General features: G+C 49.9%; 1 protein-coding gene across 8 annotated transcripts in view; it reads left to right on the plus strand.

Moving 5' to 3' along the window:
* Arhgap22 (Rho GTPase activating protein 22) overlaps positions 1 to 20860 on the plus strand; it is a 172266-nt gene that overhangs the window by 108510 nt on the left and 42896 nt on the right. Inside the window, exon 5 of one of the 8 annotated variants that reach the window (XM_036199839.1) lies at positions 6448 to 6770. The exons of the other annotated variants lie outside the window; for them this stretch is intronic. Coding sequence (XP_036055732.1) covers positions 6448 to 6572 — 125 coding nt within the window. The 3' untranslated portion in view covers positions 6573 to 6770. Of the gene's footprint in view, positions 1 to 6447; positions 6771 to 20860 lie in introns of those variants that run through there. 8 annotated transcript variants of the gene reach the window in all.

The raw sequence follows: 20860 nt of genomic DNA on the forward strand, positions 1-20860 counted from the left end.
TTATTTGTATGTTCAAATAACCCGAGGCATCACCATTTTTCAAAATTTGGAAGGTGTCATCTGGCGGGCCCTCTCAGGGCCTTTGGCACATTTGTGCAGCAGTGTGTTGGGTGGACTGTGGCTTCTAGGCTGGTGTCCAGGGAAACTGCTTTGCACAGAGCCTCCTGGTGCACATACCGCTGGATACACTTTAAGGATCTCTGCTTTAGATGTTAAGCTCAGTTGCCATAGCAGTAACTCAGCAAGTTGGTTTCCAAGGCTTTGTGTGCTTGCTAGTCACCTGAGAAGATTCAGACTCTCAGCCCAAAATGGATGTGTATCTGATTTTTAGAAAAGATTACAAAAAGGAAGAAACTAGGCATGAGGCTTAAGCCTGTGATCTCAGAACTTGGGAAGCTGAGGCAGGAGGATTATTGTAGATTCAAGGCCAATCTGGACTACACAGTGAAACCTGTCTCAACACACACACACACACACACACACACACACACACACACACACACGCACACACATGCGCGCACACGCACACGCACAAATTCCTTTTACTCACACAAGTCCTTCAGTTACTGATATTTCACTGGACCAACAGCTGAAGCAGCTGCTGATCTTGCTGACTTCATTCCTGGATGTTCCTGAAGCTAAATTTTTACAACAGAACATTTTAGCTTATTGTTTGTGTATGAAAGTGTGTTTGAAGAAGTAGAAAAATTCCAATAATCTGAATGGAATCTGGCAAAGAGAGCCTCAGAACTTCCCCTAGTGCCCAAGACTGGTTTAGCAGCAGCAGCAGCATCCTTGTGACTTTAAAGTTTACAGGCTGGCTGAACTCAGCGCACAGCTGTGTGGCACACTGATGCAAACTAAGCTCAGGGTAGTGGTGGTGTCCTCTGTGTGACTGGTTGCTCCAGAGGCAGGACTGGGCCCCAGGTACTCCCAGAGAAATGAGAACAGGTCTGTTCTGCAGAAGCCATGTGTGCCTAAGCAGAGGGCCAAGGTACCAGTCTGACATCGTTCTAAGAGTGTTTCTAGATGCGTCTGTGTCTATGGCTGTGGGGCATATTTATCCAGTTCTTCGGTATCCCATGGTTGCCCAGGACCGAGGGCTGGAAGAAGGAGGTGCCCCTGAGCCTGGCATTAAGTCCAAGTTGGATCTAGGCTGGGAAGCAACAAGAGAGCAGAGGGCAGGGCCCTGAGATCCAGATGCTGCTGACCCTGCCTCTGCTTCATCTCTTGTCCCCTCTGGAGCTTTTGGCTCCTCCTCACTCTTTCCACTGGTCAGAAGCTCTTCCTGCTTCCAGAAACCCTCACTCCCTTCTCCTCACGCCTCCTTCTGTCTTTGGAAGCCTAAGTCCCTTATCAGAAAGTATAGTCAGCCCACCACCACTGCCAGTCATGTGTCCACTTTGTGCCCCGTGGAACCTACCCATCCTTCTGTCTTCCTTCCTATCACCCAGAGCCTACCCACCCTGCCTCCTTTAACCCTCGCCTGACTCCCACACTCTTGGCAGCCTCCAACCTTGCTGGACCAGTGAGATATTCCCGGTGCTCTGAGCGCCTGAGGGCCCCCAGGCCCTTCTGTCTTCCCTGTGGCTGGTGGCTGCACCCTTCTAGCCCTTCATCTGTGTCTGAGTGACTGTCCCTTTCACCCTGTTTCACTCCATTCCCTGTGGCTTCCCCTACTTTCTGAGTTCTGTCTCTCCAGGACCCTGAGGACCGAGCGGATGCAGACCCACAGCCTGCTCTGGGGCATCTGTCTCAACCAGCAGGTGCAGCCCCTGCTCAGCTCTTAGCTGGAGCTTTCCTACCTGTCTGCCCTTCTGTCTTCTTCCCTCTGATAGTGGAAGGCTGGGTGCTCCATGATCCAGTTCCCTGGACCACCTTCCTTGTCAGCTGCACTGGCTTCCAGGCTGGCCATCCCATGCCTGTTCAAGTCTGCCGCTCAAGCACCGTCTCATCCACAAACGCAGTCATGTGTGTCCCTCCCCAGACCTGCCTTGCAGTCTTTGTATATGGAAAAGGCTTGGCTCCTTAGTCTGGTGGTGACATGTCTCTCCAGTGCCTGACCAGCCTGTCCCACCACATTGCCTGAACCTCTCTGGTCCTATGCATGCCTTCAGCCAGGCTGAGAGTGATTGAGCCCAGCAGGTGACCTGAACCCTGGCCTGCAGGGCCCCTCACTTCATTCTTTTTTATTTTTATTTTTTGAGCTGAGGATCGAACCCAGGGCCTTGCACTTGCTAGTCAAGCTCTCTACCACTGAGCTAAATCCCCAGCCCCGACTTCAGGGGTGGAGTTGGTCTGATTGGCTGCCCCCAGTGGTCATCTCTTGTCACCTCTGTCAAGGGACTGTACCTATGTGTTTTGTCAACACTGGAAAGCAGACTGTAGACAGGCAGGGTGACACTTTGGCTCCCCACTAGGAGGGCTCAGTGTATGAGTCTGGCTACCCAAGAAAACCCAGTGGCAGATTGTTTGAAAGAGTCTAGCCCACATTGCCAACAGTGAGCTCTAGGGATGGGCATCTGAGGCCAGTGGCTGGGGCAGCTTGTGTTCAGCTCAGCTCCAGAGGCAGTGGAACAGGATGTGGGTGGAGCAGAGGCCAGGAATGATGGCCAGAAGGTCAGCACCCCGTGACTGTGTAGAGTGCAAGGCCCCACAAGCATCCCGCCTGTGGCTCAGGGTTTGTGCAGGTCCCACTGTGTTTCTGAGAAGTGTCCTCTGTCAGTCACCTCTTTCCCATTCAAGTGTCCCAGGCAGCAGCCTTGTGGGTTTCTTAAAGCAGGAACTGGCCTCAGGCAGAGCTTTAGTTCCATTTCCTAGGCAGGCTAGCCCTCCCTTCCCCAGTCCCTTCATTGCCAGCTACATTGTGGGCATGCGCACCAATCTCAAGTGGCTTCAGAAAGCCCAGTGATTTTCTCAGCTCTTCCCCTTTCTGGTTACAACTCAGAACCTCAGTGCGTGCATCTAGAAAGAGAAATAAGCAACTTCTGATGATCTCCCAGGCCCGTGGCAGCTTGATCTGCTCCTAGCAATGGCCATCAACAGGCTTGGTGCCGTTTGCCCTCACACGGAGCTGGCGGCATTCTGGCTAGAACAGGGGTGCTAAGATATTGGTTGGGTCAGTGACCCTCCTTTGACCATGCCTAAAAGCAGGTCTACTTATCCAGCACACTGTCAGGTCAGCTCTGCAGGCCTTTAGGTTAGTCACGGGTGGAGGTTCTTGTCCCAGAAAAAGAGTCAATCTTCTTAAAGAGGCCTGATGCACCTTTAGGACTAAGAGCCTCCCAGATACCTTCAGAGTCCTGAACTGTCTGTAAATACTTTCTCATCTTAGTAGTTTGTGGATCCTTGCGTGGATAGGAGAGCCACCTCTGGGAATCTTGGGAACTTTCAAATGAGTCAGTCCCACAAAATAAATCTCCATCGAACCCGTAACTCCATCCACCGAAGTTTATGTATTTTGTTGGGCTTTTTCACCATATCCTCTGTCACTAACCTCTTGAACACCTTTATTTTCTCATACCATAGAACCTATCCATTAAAGTACACCACAACTCAACAGTTACAGCGTGGTCACAGAATTGCCTGGCCGTAACCATAATTTAAACATTTCGGTACTCCCAGAACAAACTTCATGCCCATCCACAGCCACTCCTAGTTCCTGAGACAGCTGTCCCTCACCCTGTCACCCTCATCTGACGTCCCCAGGCGATCACTAAACCACTTTCCTGCCACTTGGAACTTTGGTTCTTATGTAGTTCCTTCATTCCTTTTTATAGCAAAATAATGTTACTACATTTTGTTTATCCGTTCATTGGATGATTTCGATTGTATTTTGATGGCCTTTTTTTTTTTTTTTTGAGAGTTTTTTTCTGTTTGTTTGTTTTTGTTTTTTTGAGACAGGGTTTCTCTGTAGCCTTGCCTGTCCTGAAACTCATTTTATAGATCGGATTAGGCTGAAACCCAGAGATCTGCCTGCCTCTGCCTTTAGTGCTGGGATTAAAAGTGTGTGCCATCACACTTTGTGGTTTTTTGGGCGGGGGGGTGGCGAGGGTTTGAGACTTTTTAAAGTCTGTATTCATAAAGGATATTGGCTGGAAGTTTTCTTGAGATACCTCTGTGTTCAGTATCTCAGGAATACTGACTATGTAGAAGGAATTGAGAAGTACATTCTTTTCTATTTCTTTGAAGTCTGTGAACAGTTGGTGTTATTTTTCCTTTATGTGCTTGATAGAATTCATCATTAAAGCCAGGTGATCCTATGGCTTTTTTTTTTTTTTTTCAGAAATACTTATTATTGATTAAAGGTTTGTTTACATTTTGTTTCTCTCGGGCTGTTTGTCTGTCAAGGAATTTTTGTTTCATCTAAGTCACCTAGTTTATTGACAGTGATCTGTTCATATCATTGCCTGGTAATTTTGTTCTGTAAGATCGGTAGTGATGGCCACACTTTCATTCCTGCGGCATTAACCTGAGCTGTCTTCCTAGTCCTGACTTGTCTACCTAAAGGCTGTGAAACCTGGCTGGCTAGCTTTTATTTTATTTTTTAAATTAATTTTTGTTTTATGTGCCATTGGTGTTTTGCCTGCATGTACATCTGTCTGAGGGTGTCGTGTCCCCTGGAACTGGGGTTGCTGACAGTTGTGAGCTGCCATGTGGGTGCTGGGAATTGAACCCAGGTCCTCTGGAAGAGTAGCTGGTGCTCTTAACTGCTGAGCTATCTCTCCAACAACCCCCCACCCCATCCTTTCAATGAAGCATCTTTGTGCTAGTTCCCGCTACTGTCTCCCTAACCTCATTTACTTCCATTGTAATTTCACACCATTTGTTCAGCCTGAGTTTGGCTCGTCCTTGTCCAGTGTCTTCATGTGCAGGATTAAGTTACTGAGATCTTCTTTCCCACATAGACATTTAGGACTGTGTCCTCTAGGTTCACAACTGCAACCCATACATTTTGGTATGCTGTATTTTCAGTTTCCTCCTCCAGATGTTTTTGTTTTGTTTTGTTGGATTTTGTTTGTTTGAGACAAAATCTCACAACACATCCCAGTCTGGAAGTTAAAATCCTCCTGCCTCTTCCCCCTCGGTGCTGGGACCACAGATATATGCCATCACACTCGGCTCTTAAGTTTTCAAAATGCCTGTGGCTTCTCTGAGTTTTTCAGAATTCTGTTTAGTTCCACATCATTGTCTATTCCCCAAACTTCCTTTTTATTCATTTCTAATTTGATAAATCAATCAGCATACCTTTATATTTTTAGTCACTTCTTCAGAATGTCTAAGGCTTGCTTATAACCTAGTCTATTCTGTATTCCGGAGTATATCCTGTGTTGACTTGAGGGGAATGTGTAGTCTGCTATTGCTGGTATATTTTATAGATGTGTTTGGTCCAATTGATTCCTCTTCGTGACTGAGCTAAGTAAACGTTTGCTGACTTATATTCCTAATTCTATAAGTGTTCTTCATTTCTTTGTGTAGTATAGGAGATGATCTGATGCTTTTCCTGATGTTCTTTTATTTTGTGAAAAGATCTATTCACTTATCTTTGTTTTTTTGTTTGTTTGTTTGTTTAAGTAGTCAATCTTTACAGTGTTTATAGTAAATGTAGTTGCTACTATGGTAGCTTTGTTATTTTGGTTTTTTTTTGTTTGTTTGTTTGTTTGTTTTGGGGGAACAGGATTCTCTGCTGTAGCCTAGGCTGACCTGGAACTGTATAGTCTAGGCTGGCCTTGAACTCATGGCAATCCTGAATATATAAGCAACCACTACCAACCCCGATAAGGTCTGGTATGTAAGTTGTTTTGCGATTTATTTTCTGTATCTTTTACTTGTTTTGTTGGTGGTGGTTTTCTCCTGTTTATACATTACTGGGTTCTTTCTTTGTTAAACAGATGCTTTCCAGTGTACTGTTTCTACCATTTTATGTTATTTATCTTAAAGTTCTGATTAATACTGTCCTCAGTGGCATAAACTCTTTGTTACTATATATCTCTGCTTGTCCTTTGTGTCTTTAGTATGGTATTAATTACGTCTTTGTAATTACCACAGTTTTGTTGGCAATGTTTGTGTAGTTACGTTTTAGACAAAAATATACATTTAGGCTGTCTTTTACATCTAGTTATATAGGTGTTCTTTATTTCTTCATGTGGGTTGGGTGAACGTGTAATGCCTTCTTATTTCACAAAGGTCTCAAATTAGTATTTCATAGAGGACAGATCTGCTGGGCAGAGAACTTGGAGTCCTTGTCTGTCTGGGTTGGTCTTCATTTCTCCCTCATATTTCAAGAATGGTTTTGCTGGATTCAGAATTTGTGGCTGATTGCTTCCCAGCTTCTGTATTTTGGAATAGAATTTCACTTCTTCCAGGTTTTGCTTGTTTCTGGTGAAAGACAGCAGTTAACTTCATTAAGGACCACGTGTGAGTTCGCTTTCTTTTGTGTCTTTCGAGGTTCTCTGTATTCTGACCGCTCGCCTGAGCCTTTGCCAGATGAGAAGCATCTCTCAGAAGTTTGTGACTCTGCCTTAGTCTCCACTTCTCCTTGGGAAGAGACTCAGAGTCAGAAAGAGATATGACAGCGATGCCCTCCTGGGGCTGTCCTGTGCAAGGGCACACACGTGGTCTTCGAGAGCTCCAGGAACATGCAGAGTTCCCCGTGGTATTTCTTTTCCCTGGATGATCTTAAAACTGAAAAAATGTAAAACTTTTTTTTAAGCTTTGGCTAAGTGTTGTTTGCTCCAATTTGTATCACAGCTGTAATATGAAAGAATTCTTCCTCCTCCTCCTCCTCTTCCTCCTCCCCCCCTCCTCCTCCTCCTCCTCCTCCTCTTCCTCCTCCTCTTCTTCCTCTTCCTCCTCCTCCTCCTCCTCCTCCTGCTCTTTCTCTTCCTCCTCTTTTTTTAAAATCTTCCTTTTTTGAGACAGGGTTTCTCTGTGTAGCTCTGGCTGTCCTGGAACTTGCTCTGTAGACCAGGCTATTCTCGAACTCAGAGATCCATCTGCCTCTGCTTGTGCCTCTGCCTCCTGAGTGCTGCGATTAAAGGTGTGTGCCACCACTGCTGGGTGCTTCTGATTCTTTTTAACAAATGTCCTGAAAGAGAGAAACCAGGAGTCAGGTTGATAATGGCGATGCTCTGTCAAGGGGATTTTTAGGGAACTCAGAGCAGGTCAGATTATGACAGTGCTTTGGGGAGGGGACTTTTCGAGAAGCTAATTCCTACCAAGGTATGTGAGCAAGTCTCCTCTGGGCAGGGCTTGTCCCTCTTACTTAGGGTTCACTTGGAGGTGTCAATGGTGTAAGCAACCCAAGGGCTTGGGCTCAAGGAGGTAGGGAAACACTGGAGGACCATGCAGCCAGTGGGGGGCCGGGCTCTGGGTCCAGCTCTGCCAGCAGACAGCAGAACTCTCTGAGCCAAAGGAGAGCTTTGTTTGTAAGCAGAAGCCCCAGAAGTCTCTCCAAGTCTGCTAAGATCTGAATTAGCATCTGCACACATTGTGGTGCTGGGGCCTAGAAAATGCCCAGGAAAGGGAATGAGTCTTGACTGATGTGCCCTTTACTAATGAAACCTGGAACACTAGGGTTGGGGTGTCCCTGGTCATATCCAGTTTGAAGGAGTTGAAAGTCACACAGAAACCATCCGCTTCTCCTTTGCGTCTCCAGCAGTCAGGTTCTTCTCTGCCCGTCTGTGGTCTGTCTTTGGAGGGTTCCCTGTGCCGTGTTGGGTGCAGCTGGTCCCCAGTCTGCTCAGGCTGACCGCTGGTTGGGAATATATGGGCTGCTGTGCTTCTGGCCCTCAGTGATCCAGGTGATCACTAGGAACCACAGCACCAATGATGTGCAAGGTGTTCAACTCCATGTCATACCAGGACTGCGTGGACACGGTGCCTTTAGTCAGGGGCTCCATCAGGTTGTTTATGACTTTGATAGCCTTGATTATCATCAGTGATGTCACAGTGGCCTCTCCAATGTGGAACTTCTATAGGTTCAGAATAGGTGGTGCCTGACCCCTGGCCGGCCAGCCTCAAATACTTTGGAGTTGAGGTGGTGACTCTCAGGGCACCTCCTTAAGTGATTTTTTAAAAAAATAATTAAACTTAGAAAAGTATCTATTTTATTGTTTTATGTGTACGGATGTTTTTCCTGAATGTATGTATGTATGTGAACCATATGTGTGCTTTGTGCCCAGGGAGGGCAGAGGAGAATTGAACCCATGCAAGAGCAACAAGGGCTTGTAACCTCCGAGTCATCTGTCCATCCCCTTGAGAGTGGTTCCTATTTCAGACTTTGTCTAAATCTGAAAGGACAAAGCAGGACTTAGCCCAAGCCTCTGCCTTCACTTTGCCGCTGGCCAAGCCTGCCCTTACCATCCGTTGCAAGCTCCCAGTGTCCTGCCCACTGGACCTCCACAGCCCGAGGTGTGTAGACTCTTGTGTCACGAGGAATTCCCGTGATGCCTGCCGGTTCTCAGCAGTTCAGGCATGTTTGGGGCATGCTTTTCAACCACAGGAGATGAATGGTCTCACCTGGGAAGGGGAGAGGCTACGTCTGCTGAGTGCTGGCCGTGCCTCAGTACACACTGAACCTCCTTCCTCAGACTCCTAGTGCTGTACAGGGCTTTGTGGAGGGACCAGACTCCTGAGGTTCCCAGAGGTGACTAACTGAACCCCCAGCCTTGCAGATAACCTCAGGAATGCAACCTGTGACCCTCCCTCCCTCAGCCTGCCTCTAGCATCCAGCTCATTGCTCTCCCTCCAAAGCTCCAGAACAAACTTCTGCCAAGACGGCAGTTTAATAGCCCTTGTCTGCCTGGACAGTGGGTCTTTGAGGTTTCTCTGGCCACCTAATAAAGAGGTGTCTGAGGAAATCTCCAAGTACTCTTCCCTCCCCCATGACCCACAGGACAGCTTCAGAGCCTGGAAATCCCTGGAGATCCGGAGAGGTGGTGCTGAAGGGATGTCACCCAGACAGGGAGCCACACCTCCCAATAAACTCCTGGGCAGCCACTGGGAGGACTGGGCAGTGTGGCTGGGGTCACCCGGCATCCGCCTACTCCCTGTGAGGCCCTATTGTGCAGCTGAAGCTCCAGGCCACCGCCCTGGTGGGGGACATTCACGAGCTGGGCTCTGAAGCCCATTCTGAAGGAGCGCTATTTGTAGAATCTTCTTAAAATACCACAACAGTGCCATTCACAGAGCGTCTGCCCTGTATGAACAGTGGAGGCCGGAACAAAGCGCCCCTGTACCGGCATCCATCAGGACCTCCACCAGGGCGCACCCCCCCCCCATCCTGGGTGCTCCTCGACAAAAAAAAAACCCCATGGCTGCGGGATCCCCAGGGGTGGCATGTAGCTCCCTCTAGGAAGAACACTGGGTTCCCTTGGCGTTCTCTGAAGACACCTTGTCCACGCCCTCATGCTCAGCCCTGACTCACATCAGGCCTGACATGCAGCTGGTACAAGTTACAGTGAAGGTGGTCAGGGACTCAGGAGTTCAGAGCCTTTAGCATCTGGCCTCAAAGGTCCTGCCCTGGTTCCTGGCTCCTCGTGATTGCTGGTGCTCAGTTTCACCACTGGACAGACAGTTAGTATCCCCACCAGCATTCTAGAATACTTGTGCTTATTACAGGCCGTGACAAGACTTCCCCATCCCGAACTCACAGTTAGGTGCCCACCATTGCCAGGCACACTACTGGTGAATCTTGGGCTGCCACAAGCTGAGCAGAGCTCTTGGGTAGAGCCTCTCTATGCAAATGGACCATGTTCTGGATACTCCCACATGACTCAGGCTCCAAATCTGTCCTCTTCCAGCTGCCTAGTGGGGCCTTCCACACCTCCTGCAAGACACTGCTGGGCATATTAAGGCTGGAGACCCAGACCATGTGTCCACCCGTGCAGAAGGTTACTTGATGTTTCCAGGGGGATCCTAGGTTGCACAGAAAACCAGTCCTAAAGGAGCTGGTTTAGGTCCCCAGAGGGCAAGAACCTGCAGTATGTGCAGGATGGCAAGCGAGCCTCTCTCTGGCAGAAAAGGTTCAGCAACCGGGACCCAAAAGCAGCCATGCCAGCCAAGACCACCACAGAGTTCTTGAGTGCTCTTGTCTTGGCGGGCCCCTGACTCATCCCCCAGTAATAGCTAGCCAGGAAGTCCAGATACACCCCCCCCCCCGCTAGTGGTGGGGTGTTGACACACGCAGGGCCACCTGAGGAGACACCCTGCCTGGCAGTGCTTGTCTGATGGGGCCAGGAGCAGCAAGAGTTAGACAACAAGATGGTTTGTGGGGTCTCAACAAGGAAAGCCCACATCCATGTGAACAGGAGCCCTACCCTTTGCCTCTCACCACCACCTAGAGAGCAGGTGACCCTGGGAAGCAGACACCCTTTAAAACAGGCAGGTCCACACCGCTTACATGCCACATGTCTCTGCTGCCATATCCCCTTCAGTGGGATCTCTGATGCCTGGCTCAGGGCAGCCCTGGGGATGCGATGAGCCTTGTGGTGACTGTGTCTAGCTGAAGGGCCTGTCCCTGGCCTGTCCTAGCCTTAAGTGACTGGTAAAGTCTGTACATCCTTCTGTCTTCTCTCAACCCACTTTAGCCCCACCCTCAGCTGGACCGCATGTCATCCTGGTGTCTTCAGAACAGCCAGACCCATGAGGTGACTGCCCTGTATGAGGATATGCAGAAAGCCTCTCCTAGTGGCCACTTTGATAGAAGACCAGGCACGTCAAGGCCTTTGGGGAGGGAGACTCAGTACTCTGCACTCTTTGAACAATAGGTATCTGTTGGCAGTGGTGTACCTTTCTGAGTTCTGGGCCCTTCTTTCTTCCCTTGGTGTCAGCTCTCCTTTCTGTGGTGGTCAGCATACAGCCTGCGTCTGTGACTGTGTGTGTGTCTGTGCGCTAACCCTGGCTAGTGTAGCCAGCCAGCCTGCCCTGGGGATCTCCGGCCTCTGTCTCCCAAGTCCTGGGCTTGCAGGGGGTCACCATGCTCATCCAGCTTTTATGTGGGATCCGAACTCCAGTCCTCATGTTGCTTCCCAAGCACACCCAGTCCGTTTCTAATGATCTAGTCTAATCCGGTGTATTCCAGGGAGCTGGCACATCATGAAAGTATGTAACACGAGAGGAAGTGCACCCAGGAGCTCCCTGGACTCGGCACATGGCCTGTTTTTTCCCTCCCATTCAATGCTCCCCTGTCCCCAACAGCAGATGAATATAGTTGGGGGAAGGCACTTCTGGATAATAAGGTGTTGCTGTTTTATCTGTTCGCAGAGGGACAGATTGTAACTGAGTGGCCCCGCTAGTCATGGTCCTCAAACTGAGGATGGCTAAGGTGATGGAGAGCCTTGGGGATCAGGTCACAGTCAAGGGACTTTTCCATAGGCCAGCACTGTGGCTGGGCCTGAGGAGGATGGGAGGACTGGAAGCATGGAGTTTTGCTCTCAATCCAGTGGTGAGCCTCACCACTGGACTGAGTCAGATAGGTCTATTGTTGAAACAGCATAGGCAGTTCCCTTCTGTAGAAAGTAGAAAGACAAGGCCCTCCTCAAGATTATCTGTCGGCTTGACTGTGAGACCATCTAGGCACTCCCCATTCGTATAACTCACAGTGCAAATGGTTGCCTGTAGAGGGCGCTATGTTCATTCAGCCCGCAAGGGGAATGGCCGCTTTCTGGAGCTGCGCTAGGGAATGGTACTAGATACTACATGTGTTTAATTTACATGCTGGCACTAGCAAAAAGACTCCTTACTTGTCTTGTGGATCTGGCCTCCAGGCAGGAGGTAGGCTGTAAAAATACAGAAACAGAACTATTTGGCTTCAAAATAAAGTGTGGGAAATATGCCAGATAAAGCCCCAGGGTCTTCACAGCTGTGGGAGGTGGGATCCATCAGTCTTGAAACAGGGCTTTGGTGAGAGATGCATGGTGGCACTATTGAACCAGGGAACAGTGTCTGCATGCCCAGCAAGAGAAAGGCAGACCTGCGTGCAGAGCCCCCCAGGCCCTGGCCACACGTTTCTGCTATGTGGCATGCCACTGTTCCCTGGTGTCCACAGACACTGTTTCCAGCCAGCTGAGCGTCCTACTGGCCTCTGAGTGCTCTCAGCCTGTCCCCTTGCAGCTCTCTTGGCCCACTCCCTCACTACCTTGGGCTGGACGAGGCCGAAGTCAGGTGCACGTGATCTAGTCTGCAATTCCCCTCCCCCACCCCAGGTTTTCAGGAAGAAACTGGCTGGGCCAGCCGGGTCTCTCCCCTCGGAGTCCAGGTTCTTGTGTTGTGGGATTTGGCGTGGGTCTGTGCTGGGAGTCAACTCTATCTCCATAATAAAGGCTGGGCCAGGGGCGGAACTTCAGTCCTTTGGTCCTGCCCCTTCCCGCTGGGTACTAAAGAGCCCTTGTCTGCGGCCTACCATTAATTTGGCTTCTTAAGCAATTTCTCTGTCTGCAGCCGGCTTGTTTACCATTGATGGCTTGCTGAGGACTCCACATGGGATCTTGTCTTTTTTTTTTTTTTTTTTTGCATCCCCAGGTCTAGGATAAGGTCCATCTACCATCTATCTGGACAATGGGACTCAAATAGTGCCATGAAGGCATACATCAGCCGCAGGGACAAAACTGAGCAGACACGGGTGGTACCCGATACCTCAGGCTCTGGCTTCGGTTCCTTAGGGTGATGAGGTTCCAGCATCAGAACCTGAGGCCAGACTGCTGTGGAAGGACTCAGGAGTCCCCAGCAGGCTCGTGGGTAGGGTTAGATTTGGGACAATGGCTATTAAGCTGCCTGGCCTGTGCCCATTGTTGGGGTCAATGAAGGGTAAAGAATTTTTAAGTGTTGATGCTACAATTAGAGTGGTTTTTATTTACTCTCACATGACGTTTCTAGAGACAAATTACACAGGGCACAGCGAGGCTTGGGACCCCTTTTCTCGCTGACAGGACCCTCTGACTCTCTCGGCTCCACTCTGCCCAGGCTGCTTCCCCATCACCATCCAGACCTTTCCTACCCCTAGTTCCTGGGCAGGTTCTGTGATCTAATCAAGAAAGCCACCACCCTGGCCTTCTACCCTGGGTACCTGCAGAATGTCCTCCCCACCTCCCAGCCCCCAGCCCCCTCCTCACCCACTCTCAGTTCAGAGGATCTGAAGTATTCCTGTCAGATCTCCCTGCCTCACCAGACCTGTCCAAGAAAGGCGACCGCTATGTTGCCCCTGGAAGGGGAAATGCAGCGAAGTGGGTACCTGTGGCGGCCCTGCCGAGGTGTGCCACTGAGAGAACACCCCACGCGCAACGGAGTTAGTGCACGGGTCTATTGGGAGAGGGGGAGAGCTAAGGAGTGAAAGGCCCTCTCGGAGAGTGGGTTCATATAGACAGACAGACAGACAGACAGAACAGACAAGAGAGCAAGAAGGGAACAAAAGAAGTGAGAGAGGGAACTGTGTGTGCGTGTTCCTTAGATGACCGAGGAGAGGCACCTGGCTATAGGTGAGGATGTAACCACTTCAGCCAAGCTTAGGGCCCCTTTCCTGATGGTGGTGGTTCTGGACCTCCTCCATTTGAGAAGCAGTGTTCCCAGGTCCCCCCTCCCCCGGACTCTGTGTACCCCTTTCCTCAGTCCTGTGAGAGGGGGCCCTCACTTACTGTGTGCATCAGGCATGCCCTGCAGACCGCCCTGAGCTCTAACCCTGGCATTTCTGAGTGGGCCAGCTCTTCAGAGAGGAGAGGACCCCGTTGGTGGTAGATGACTGTCCCATTGCTGGCAGGGCAGTGTGCTTAGGACACCACAGCAGTGACCAGCCAGCCCCTCTGTGGCCTCTCCTTCTGCAGGCCTCCTTGGGACAGCCTCCACATGGGGACTTGCTCAGCTGTGACATGGGGACCTCAGATCAAGGTGAATGATGGGGGTGGGGGTGTCTTTCTCGGTTGCAATAGAAAGTGGTTGTGAGTTCTTTAATGCCTTCCTGGCATTATCAATTGTCCAGAGGATTATAACTGTCCAATCCGATCCCAGAAACCCAAGGCATCCGAGAGGACCTGTGGCAGCTTACGCCTGAAGAGGGACTCAGAGCTTGCCTGCCCGCTGGGCCTGGGAAACTCACTCACACTGGGGATAATGGCAGCGTGCTTGTAGAGTGTCTGAGCAGGGAATGCTGCATGAGCAGGTTGGTAGCTTGGTGGTGTGGTTGCCATGGCAGCCGCAGCCCTTAGGGGCCTGGTTACTCTCTCTGAGGCTGACATCAGCTTCTGTCCCTAGCACACGACACAATGTCTGTCATACACTAGCACTCCAGTAACTACAAGCAGAAGGAAAAAGGAAGGGCAGGAGGGCTGGCTCTGCTCTTCCAGAGGGTCTGGATTTGAGTCCCAGCACCTTCATGGTGTCTCACAATTCTAACGCCAGTGCCAGGGGTCTCTGATGCCCTCTTCTGGCCTCCACAGGTACTGCATGCACCATGCAGCTGGCACACAGACATTCAGGTAAGCAAAACATCCACAGAAAATCAAAGCAAAATGAATGAATGAATGGATAATAAAGTCTTTTAAAAAGGGGTGGGGATGGGGTGGGTGCAGAGGAAATTTAAAGGAAGCTGAAGGAGAAGGGGAGCTACTTGATCTGGGTCTTGAATGAGCAGGAGTTGACTAGGTGAGCAGATGGAAGTGGACCTGTATGTCAGAGGAAGGTCTTGAACTGAGCCAAGTCTAGAAGTCTGTGGAATACCTCAGACACAGGCAGACATGGGGTGATATGGGGGAGTTGAGACTGGGGCTGTAAAGGTGGTCTCAGTTCAATCAGGATCTATGCTGAAGTCAGGATTAGGGACCAGGCTATGTCAGGAGCCCCCACTGGGTAGGGAAGGTGTGACTTATATTTCAGAGACTTCCACTGAGCCAGGTCCCTCTACCACTTCTGTAATTACCCGAGGAGAAAGGTCACGGCCTCTCTCTCAAGGGGACCACCCAGGGCAAGGCCACTTGCAGATTTCTTGCCCAGGCAAATGTCCCCTCAGCCCTAAGGAAATCCCCAGGGAGATACCTGAAGGAATGAGATTGCCTTGTTGGTGGGTAGGGAGGCTCCTGGGAGCTCAATGGCCTTTGCAAGAGCATGGCCCGCCCAGCTTCCCCAGGCCAAGCATACCAGCTAGGGCCTTTCACAAGGAAGAGAATGTCTTGATTAACACATGGGGACCCCTGACAGTCTCTGGAGAGATATCTCTCCTCCCTTGCTCCTGGGCCTCTCCCTCCTGTCCTGAAGCCCCCCTAAACCCCCATGTCCTGCTGTCCTTGCAGAAGTAAGCAGGCTTACTGTACCCTGGCAGCAAGTCACCCTCTTAGGCGGGTGGCGGCCTGCCTCTCACTCTGTGGACCATCCCATGCCCCTTGAGCCTCTTCACCACCCTGGGTTATTTGGATGTATGTACTTGATGTAGTTGAGCAATACATCTGAGTCTGCAGGTTCCCTACCTCTGGGTTCAAACAACTATAGGTTGAAAATATTCCTGGGAAAGATGGATGCTGATTAGAACATGGACAGCCATCTGTAACACGAATTTTAAAAGGTTTTTATTAATTTAAAAAAAAGGGGGTGCCAGCTATTGGGGTGAGTTCTGAAAGATCAGAGAAGCAGAACAAGCCACAGCTAACCTCACCTCAACATCTTCTCATTGGATGCTGTTTCCATTAATCTTCCTAAAAGCTTCTGGGTCCTCACTGGAATGGATCTCAGCTGAACTGCTGCTAAAAGCTTAAAAACTTAACAAGCCTCTAGTTCCTGGCCCTCATGCCTTATATACCTTTCTGCTTCCTGCCATCACTTCCCAGGATTAAAGGCGTGTGTGTCCTTCCCAAGCAAGAAGTGAGATCTCAAGTGCTGGGATTAAAGGTGTGTGTCACCATGCCTGTCTGTTTCCAGTGTGGCCTTGAACTCACAGACAGATCTCTGCCTCCCAAGTGGTAGGATTAAAGGCATGTGTGCCTTTAATTTTCTGGCCTTTCTGTCTAATCTAGTAGCTGTTCTGTTCTCTGACCCTCAGATAAGTTTTATTAGGGTGCACAATGTATTGGGGACACAATAGATCACCACAGCCATCCCTAAATATCAGCTGCTTTCAGTATTGCCATGGATTTGGTACTGCCATAGTCTAGAGAGGATTGTGCAAGCCGTATGCAAATGCTGGGTCATTTCATAAGGGGAGCTTGAGGCTTCTCAGTCCGGTGTCCATGGAGGGTCATGGGGCCAGATCCCCTCAGGTGGGGAGAACCCACTGGTTTACTCACTCAACCAGGGAGAGTAGGGCTATGTCTGCTTTCAGAAGATGGACAGTCCTTTGGCAGACTTGCAATAACCACATGTACAAAGCTGTAAGCCATTTTCCAATGGAGTAACTGTAGAAAGGAAATGTTGTAGTTTGCAGGAGGGCAACTCTTGAACAAGAGGCTGTCCTGAAGGGAAGCTCTGAGGGGCAAGAGAGGAAGGCAGAATGGTTGATGAGTAAACAGGCTGGTGGAGAAGTGTCAGAGGGCCACACCCCTCCAGAGCTGGTTCTGCCAACTTGACCCAAGCTAAAGTTACCTGAGAGGAGAGAACCTCAGTTACGAAGAGTCTTCTGTAAGATGGAGCTGCAGGCAAGCCTCTAGGGCATTTTCTTAACTAGTGATTGATGGGGGGAGGGCCCAGCCCATTGTGGGTGGGGCCATCCCTGGGCTGGTAGGTCCTGGGTTCTATGAGCAAGCAGGCTGAGCAAGCCAGGTAAGCAGCACCCTCCGTGGGCTCTGCATCAGCTCCTGCCTCCAGGTTCCTGCCCTGCTTGAGTTCCTGTCCTGACTTCCTTCAGTGATGAACAGTGATGTGGAAGCAGAAGAAACCCTTCCCTCCCCAACTTGCTTTTGGTCATGGTGCTTCACACAGCACTGATAACCCTGACACAGGTCCTGACCCAGGTCCTGGGAGAACGATGCTGGTGGGAGGCAGGCAAGGCTGGACCAGTCAGCCGTCTCCCGCTTCCTTTGTCCCAGGGACGCAGGAAACATCACCAGTGCGGTGACTTCTTTCTTGGGAAGAATCCAGTTAAGTTCGAGTCCTGGCTCTGCCCTTCCCAGAGGTGGAGCTTTCCTGCCCCTGTGGCTTTCTGGTTTGTGACAAAGGGGCAGGATGTCCACCTCAGAGGGAAGGAGAACATCTTGTAAGCATTGTTTAGAGTCTTCACCTGAACTCCAAGAGGTCGGCCCAGTCATTGGCCACATTTTGCTTACAAAGAGAAAGAAACAGCCTGAGGTGGGAGGCTTAGGTGGGAGGATGGCAAGTTTGAAGCCAGCCTGGACAACTTAGTGAGTTCAAGGCCAGTCTAGATAAATGACATAAAGAGACTCTTTCTCAAAAAACTAAGAGAAACCAAACCAAAAGAAAACAACAAACAAACAAAAACCTAAAAGGGAACGGAGCTATGAAGTCAGTAGCTCCCACCTGGCTGTGCAGTAAGTTCTGCGCATGTCCAACTTCCACCCCATTCTCAGCAAAAACTGCCGGGGACAGCAGCCCTCAGCTCGGAGCCCTGTTCCTAGCCCACATTCCCCTGCTGGCACAACGGTGATGGATGTTGGCCCTACAGCTGACCAAAGTCAGGAACTTAATAAGCTCAGGGCTAGAATGCAGGACAGAGATCCAAATGCAGACTGGCCTGCTTTGTGATTTCCACAGTGGCTCCCTCCATCTCACCCCAGCAGCTTGTGTACTCTGGAAAGGGCCCACGGGGATCCCCACCCTGGACATTCCCAGCTTTCGGGTCCTGCAAATGCAGAAGTTGCTCATGAGAGACAAAAGACCCTAGCTTAGTTCCCACAGCTTACACCGCTCTGCAGCTAGACAGAAGGGGCCGGCTTCCCTGCCAGCTCCGCTCCAGCTCTGCTGCTGCTGCTGCTGCTGCTGCTGCATGTGTGTGTGCCTGCTGCCGTCCCAGGTTCAGCTGTGCCCGGGCATCCTTTTCTCACTGGCCCTTCACTCACCTCACTATGCCTTTCTGCCCCACCAAGTATCTGAAGAAGAACAGGCGCCTGTCCAGGGGTAAGTGAACAACCAGAATCCTAGGCAGGCTGTGAGCATAGCAGCCTGGGAACCTGGAGACGTACCTTTGCAGGGCAAGTGATGTTTGCTGCCTCTGAGCCAGGAAAGAGAAATGAGGGAGGGAAGACCCACAGCAAGTTCAGCCTGGTACAGACTGGCAGGATGGGCAGCTAAGGCTGGGGATTCTGTGTAGGTGCCACAGCTGGGTCACTGCCCACAGCTGGCCACTCACTTATCAGCAGGTTGCCTGTCTGCCTGCGGTGGGTACTGTGAGCATTTCAGTCACCTTATCTCGTCTACTTTTGTCTTTTGTCTTCTGTGTGTTCCCTCTCTATGCCAGGCTCTCCCCAATGCTTAAATAATACAAGATGCAGACAAAGTAAAGGTGGGCTGATGAACAGCATAAGTTTCTCGTGTCAACATATTCTGTGTGCTTAAATGTACTGGATGCTATGGCGCAGTGACGGCTGGCTAGGAGCGTGGGTGTGGTTGGAGATGTGAGGTCAGGAAAGATTCCAGAAGATGCCATTCAAAGAGAGACATGAATGAAGTGAGGGCCAAACCAGGCCAGTGACTGGAAGCCTTCTGGGCACTGGGCAGGAAATGAGCAGATGCAAGCCATGCCACATGCAAAGAGGAAGCAGCCAGGGGCAAAAGGGCAGGAGTGGGGAAGCAGGCCCTGATGGTGGTAGCAAAGCCGTGGGTGGCATGGCTGCTCCTGGGAGGACCGAGCAAGGTGTCGCTCGGGCTGCTTTCAGTCTTAGCCGGCTCCCTGTGGCTTCTGCGTTGGGAACAGATTGAAGGAGTCAGAGAGAGATGCCTGGACACAATGCCAGTCCTCCAGTTGAGAGATGATTGTGATCTCAACCAGGTAGATAGTGAAAAGTGATCAGTTCTGAATGTATTTTCAAAGATGAGCAAATAGGTAGGATTTGCTGGCAAGAGAGGAGATGTGAGACTAGAAAGGTGGGTGTGTCTGTTTTCACCCTGAGTAACTAACTGAAAGTTGGAACTGCCCTCAGCCAAGAGGATGGCTAAGCCACATCCAGAGATGATTGGTTCAGGTCTGGAGGGCGGGATGGTGGTAAGTTTGGAAGTCATTAACATATAGCCGACATTGAAAGCCTTGTGTGAGGCCAGTGAGCCCCCTCCAAGGAGAACATGAGTGTATGTAAGGGCAAGGAGAGAAGGTCCCACCCCCACCCCCCAGCTCTCTACCTTGGCTGCCTGACACTAAATGGATCCAGGTTGGATAGAACAGTGGGGGTCTCTTATGGACATGCCACATTATGCCTGTGCAGTATCACATGGCAATGGAATTAACAGTCAGACCCACAGACACTATTGATCTGATGGATCTCTATCAATGGTTTCCAACACAAAGCGATTTTGCCCCCCAAGGAGCATCTGGCAATATGTGGAGGTGTTTGTTGTCACAGCTTAACAGAGCAGGAAAGGCTGCTGCTAGTCTAGTGGGTAGAGGTTCACTTTAAACATCCTACTTATTAGGCACAAAACAGACTCCCTCCCCTGAAAGAACCATCCGACCCCAAATGCCATTAGTGTTGGGACTGACTCTGCTCTCCTTGTATTTATCTGAGTGTGGCAATAAAAGTGGACATGTGGGTTTGCTAGCTAGGTACTAAACCAAGCTGATACTCCATCTCATCCTCTGAAGAAGATAGGCACCTTGGCTTTCTCCACCCCAAAGGTTTGGGACTTGGATGCTTTGGGGATTAAGTCCATGTGCTCCACACAGTAGAGCTGAGGGTTAATGCATGGTAGAGAGGGGCAGCTTAGTGACCATACAGATTGGTTTAAAAAGAAGAGGAGGGCAGGGGGATGACTCAGCTGTCAGATGGCTCAGGGGGACGAGAATTTGCACCCAAGTCTGATAGCCTGAGTTCAATCCCCAGAACCCACATGGTGGGAGAACTGAATCTCACAAGTTGTCCTTTGACCCCACATGAGCATATTTGTGCATGTGTGAATATATACACACACATGCACATACAAATAAGTAATAATATAATAACATAATAAAGGGGCTTGAAAGATGGCTCAGTGTTTGAGAGCATTTGCTGTTCTTGTGGAGGACCCAGGTTCCATTCCCAACACCCACATGGCGGTTTACAATTGTCTTAGTGTTACTGTTGTTGTGATAAAACACCATGACAAGAAGCAACTTGAGGAGGAAAGGGTTTATTTATTGGCTCACACACGTCATGATCATAATCCATCACTGAGGGAAGTCAGGACAGGAACTCAAAGCAGAAACCTAGAGGCAGGAATTGAAGCAGAGGCCATAGGGGAACACAGTTTACTGGCTTTCTGCTCATGGCTTGCTTAGCCTGTTTTGTTGTTGTTGTTGTTGTTGTTGTTGTTGTTGTTGTGTGTGTGTGTGTGTGTGTGTGTGTGTGTGTGTCTAGGGGTTGGCACACCCCACTATCATGAGCCCTCCCATATCAACCATTTCTCAAGAAAATGCCCTACAGGTAATCTAGATGGAGGCATGTTCTCAATTGAAGTTCCTCTTTCTAGATGACTATAGCTTATGTCAAGTTGACTTCAAACTACCCCGGACAGTGACCATGATAATTCCAAATCCAGGGGATCAGGCACCCTCTGCTGGCCCCTGGACACTGCAGGCACACAGGGCACATACATACATGCAAGCAAAACACTCATAGAATAAAAGAAAACAAGGATTTTTAAAATGTAATAAAAATGTTTAGAAATAAGAGGGGAGGAGCAAGAACAACAACCGTAGACTGTCATCTTCCAGGATGCATTTATTCCTGAAATACTCGGT

Source organism: Onychomys torridus, chromosome 9, assembly GCF_903995425.1.
Source record: "Onychomys torridus chromosome 9, mOncTor1.1, whole genome shotgun sequence".
NCBI lineage: Eukaryota > Metazoa > Chordata > Mammalia > Rodentia > Cricetidae > Onychomys > Onychomys torridus.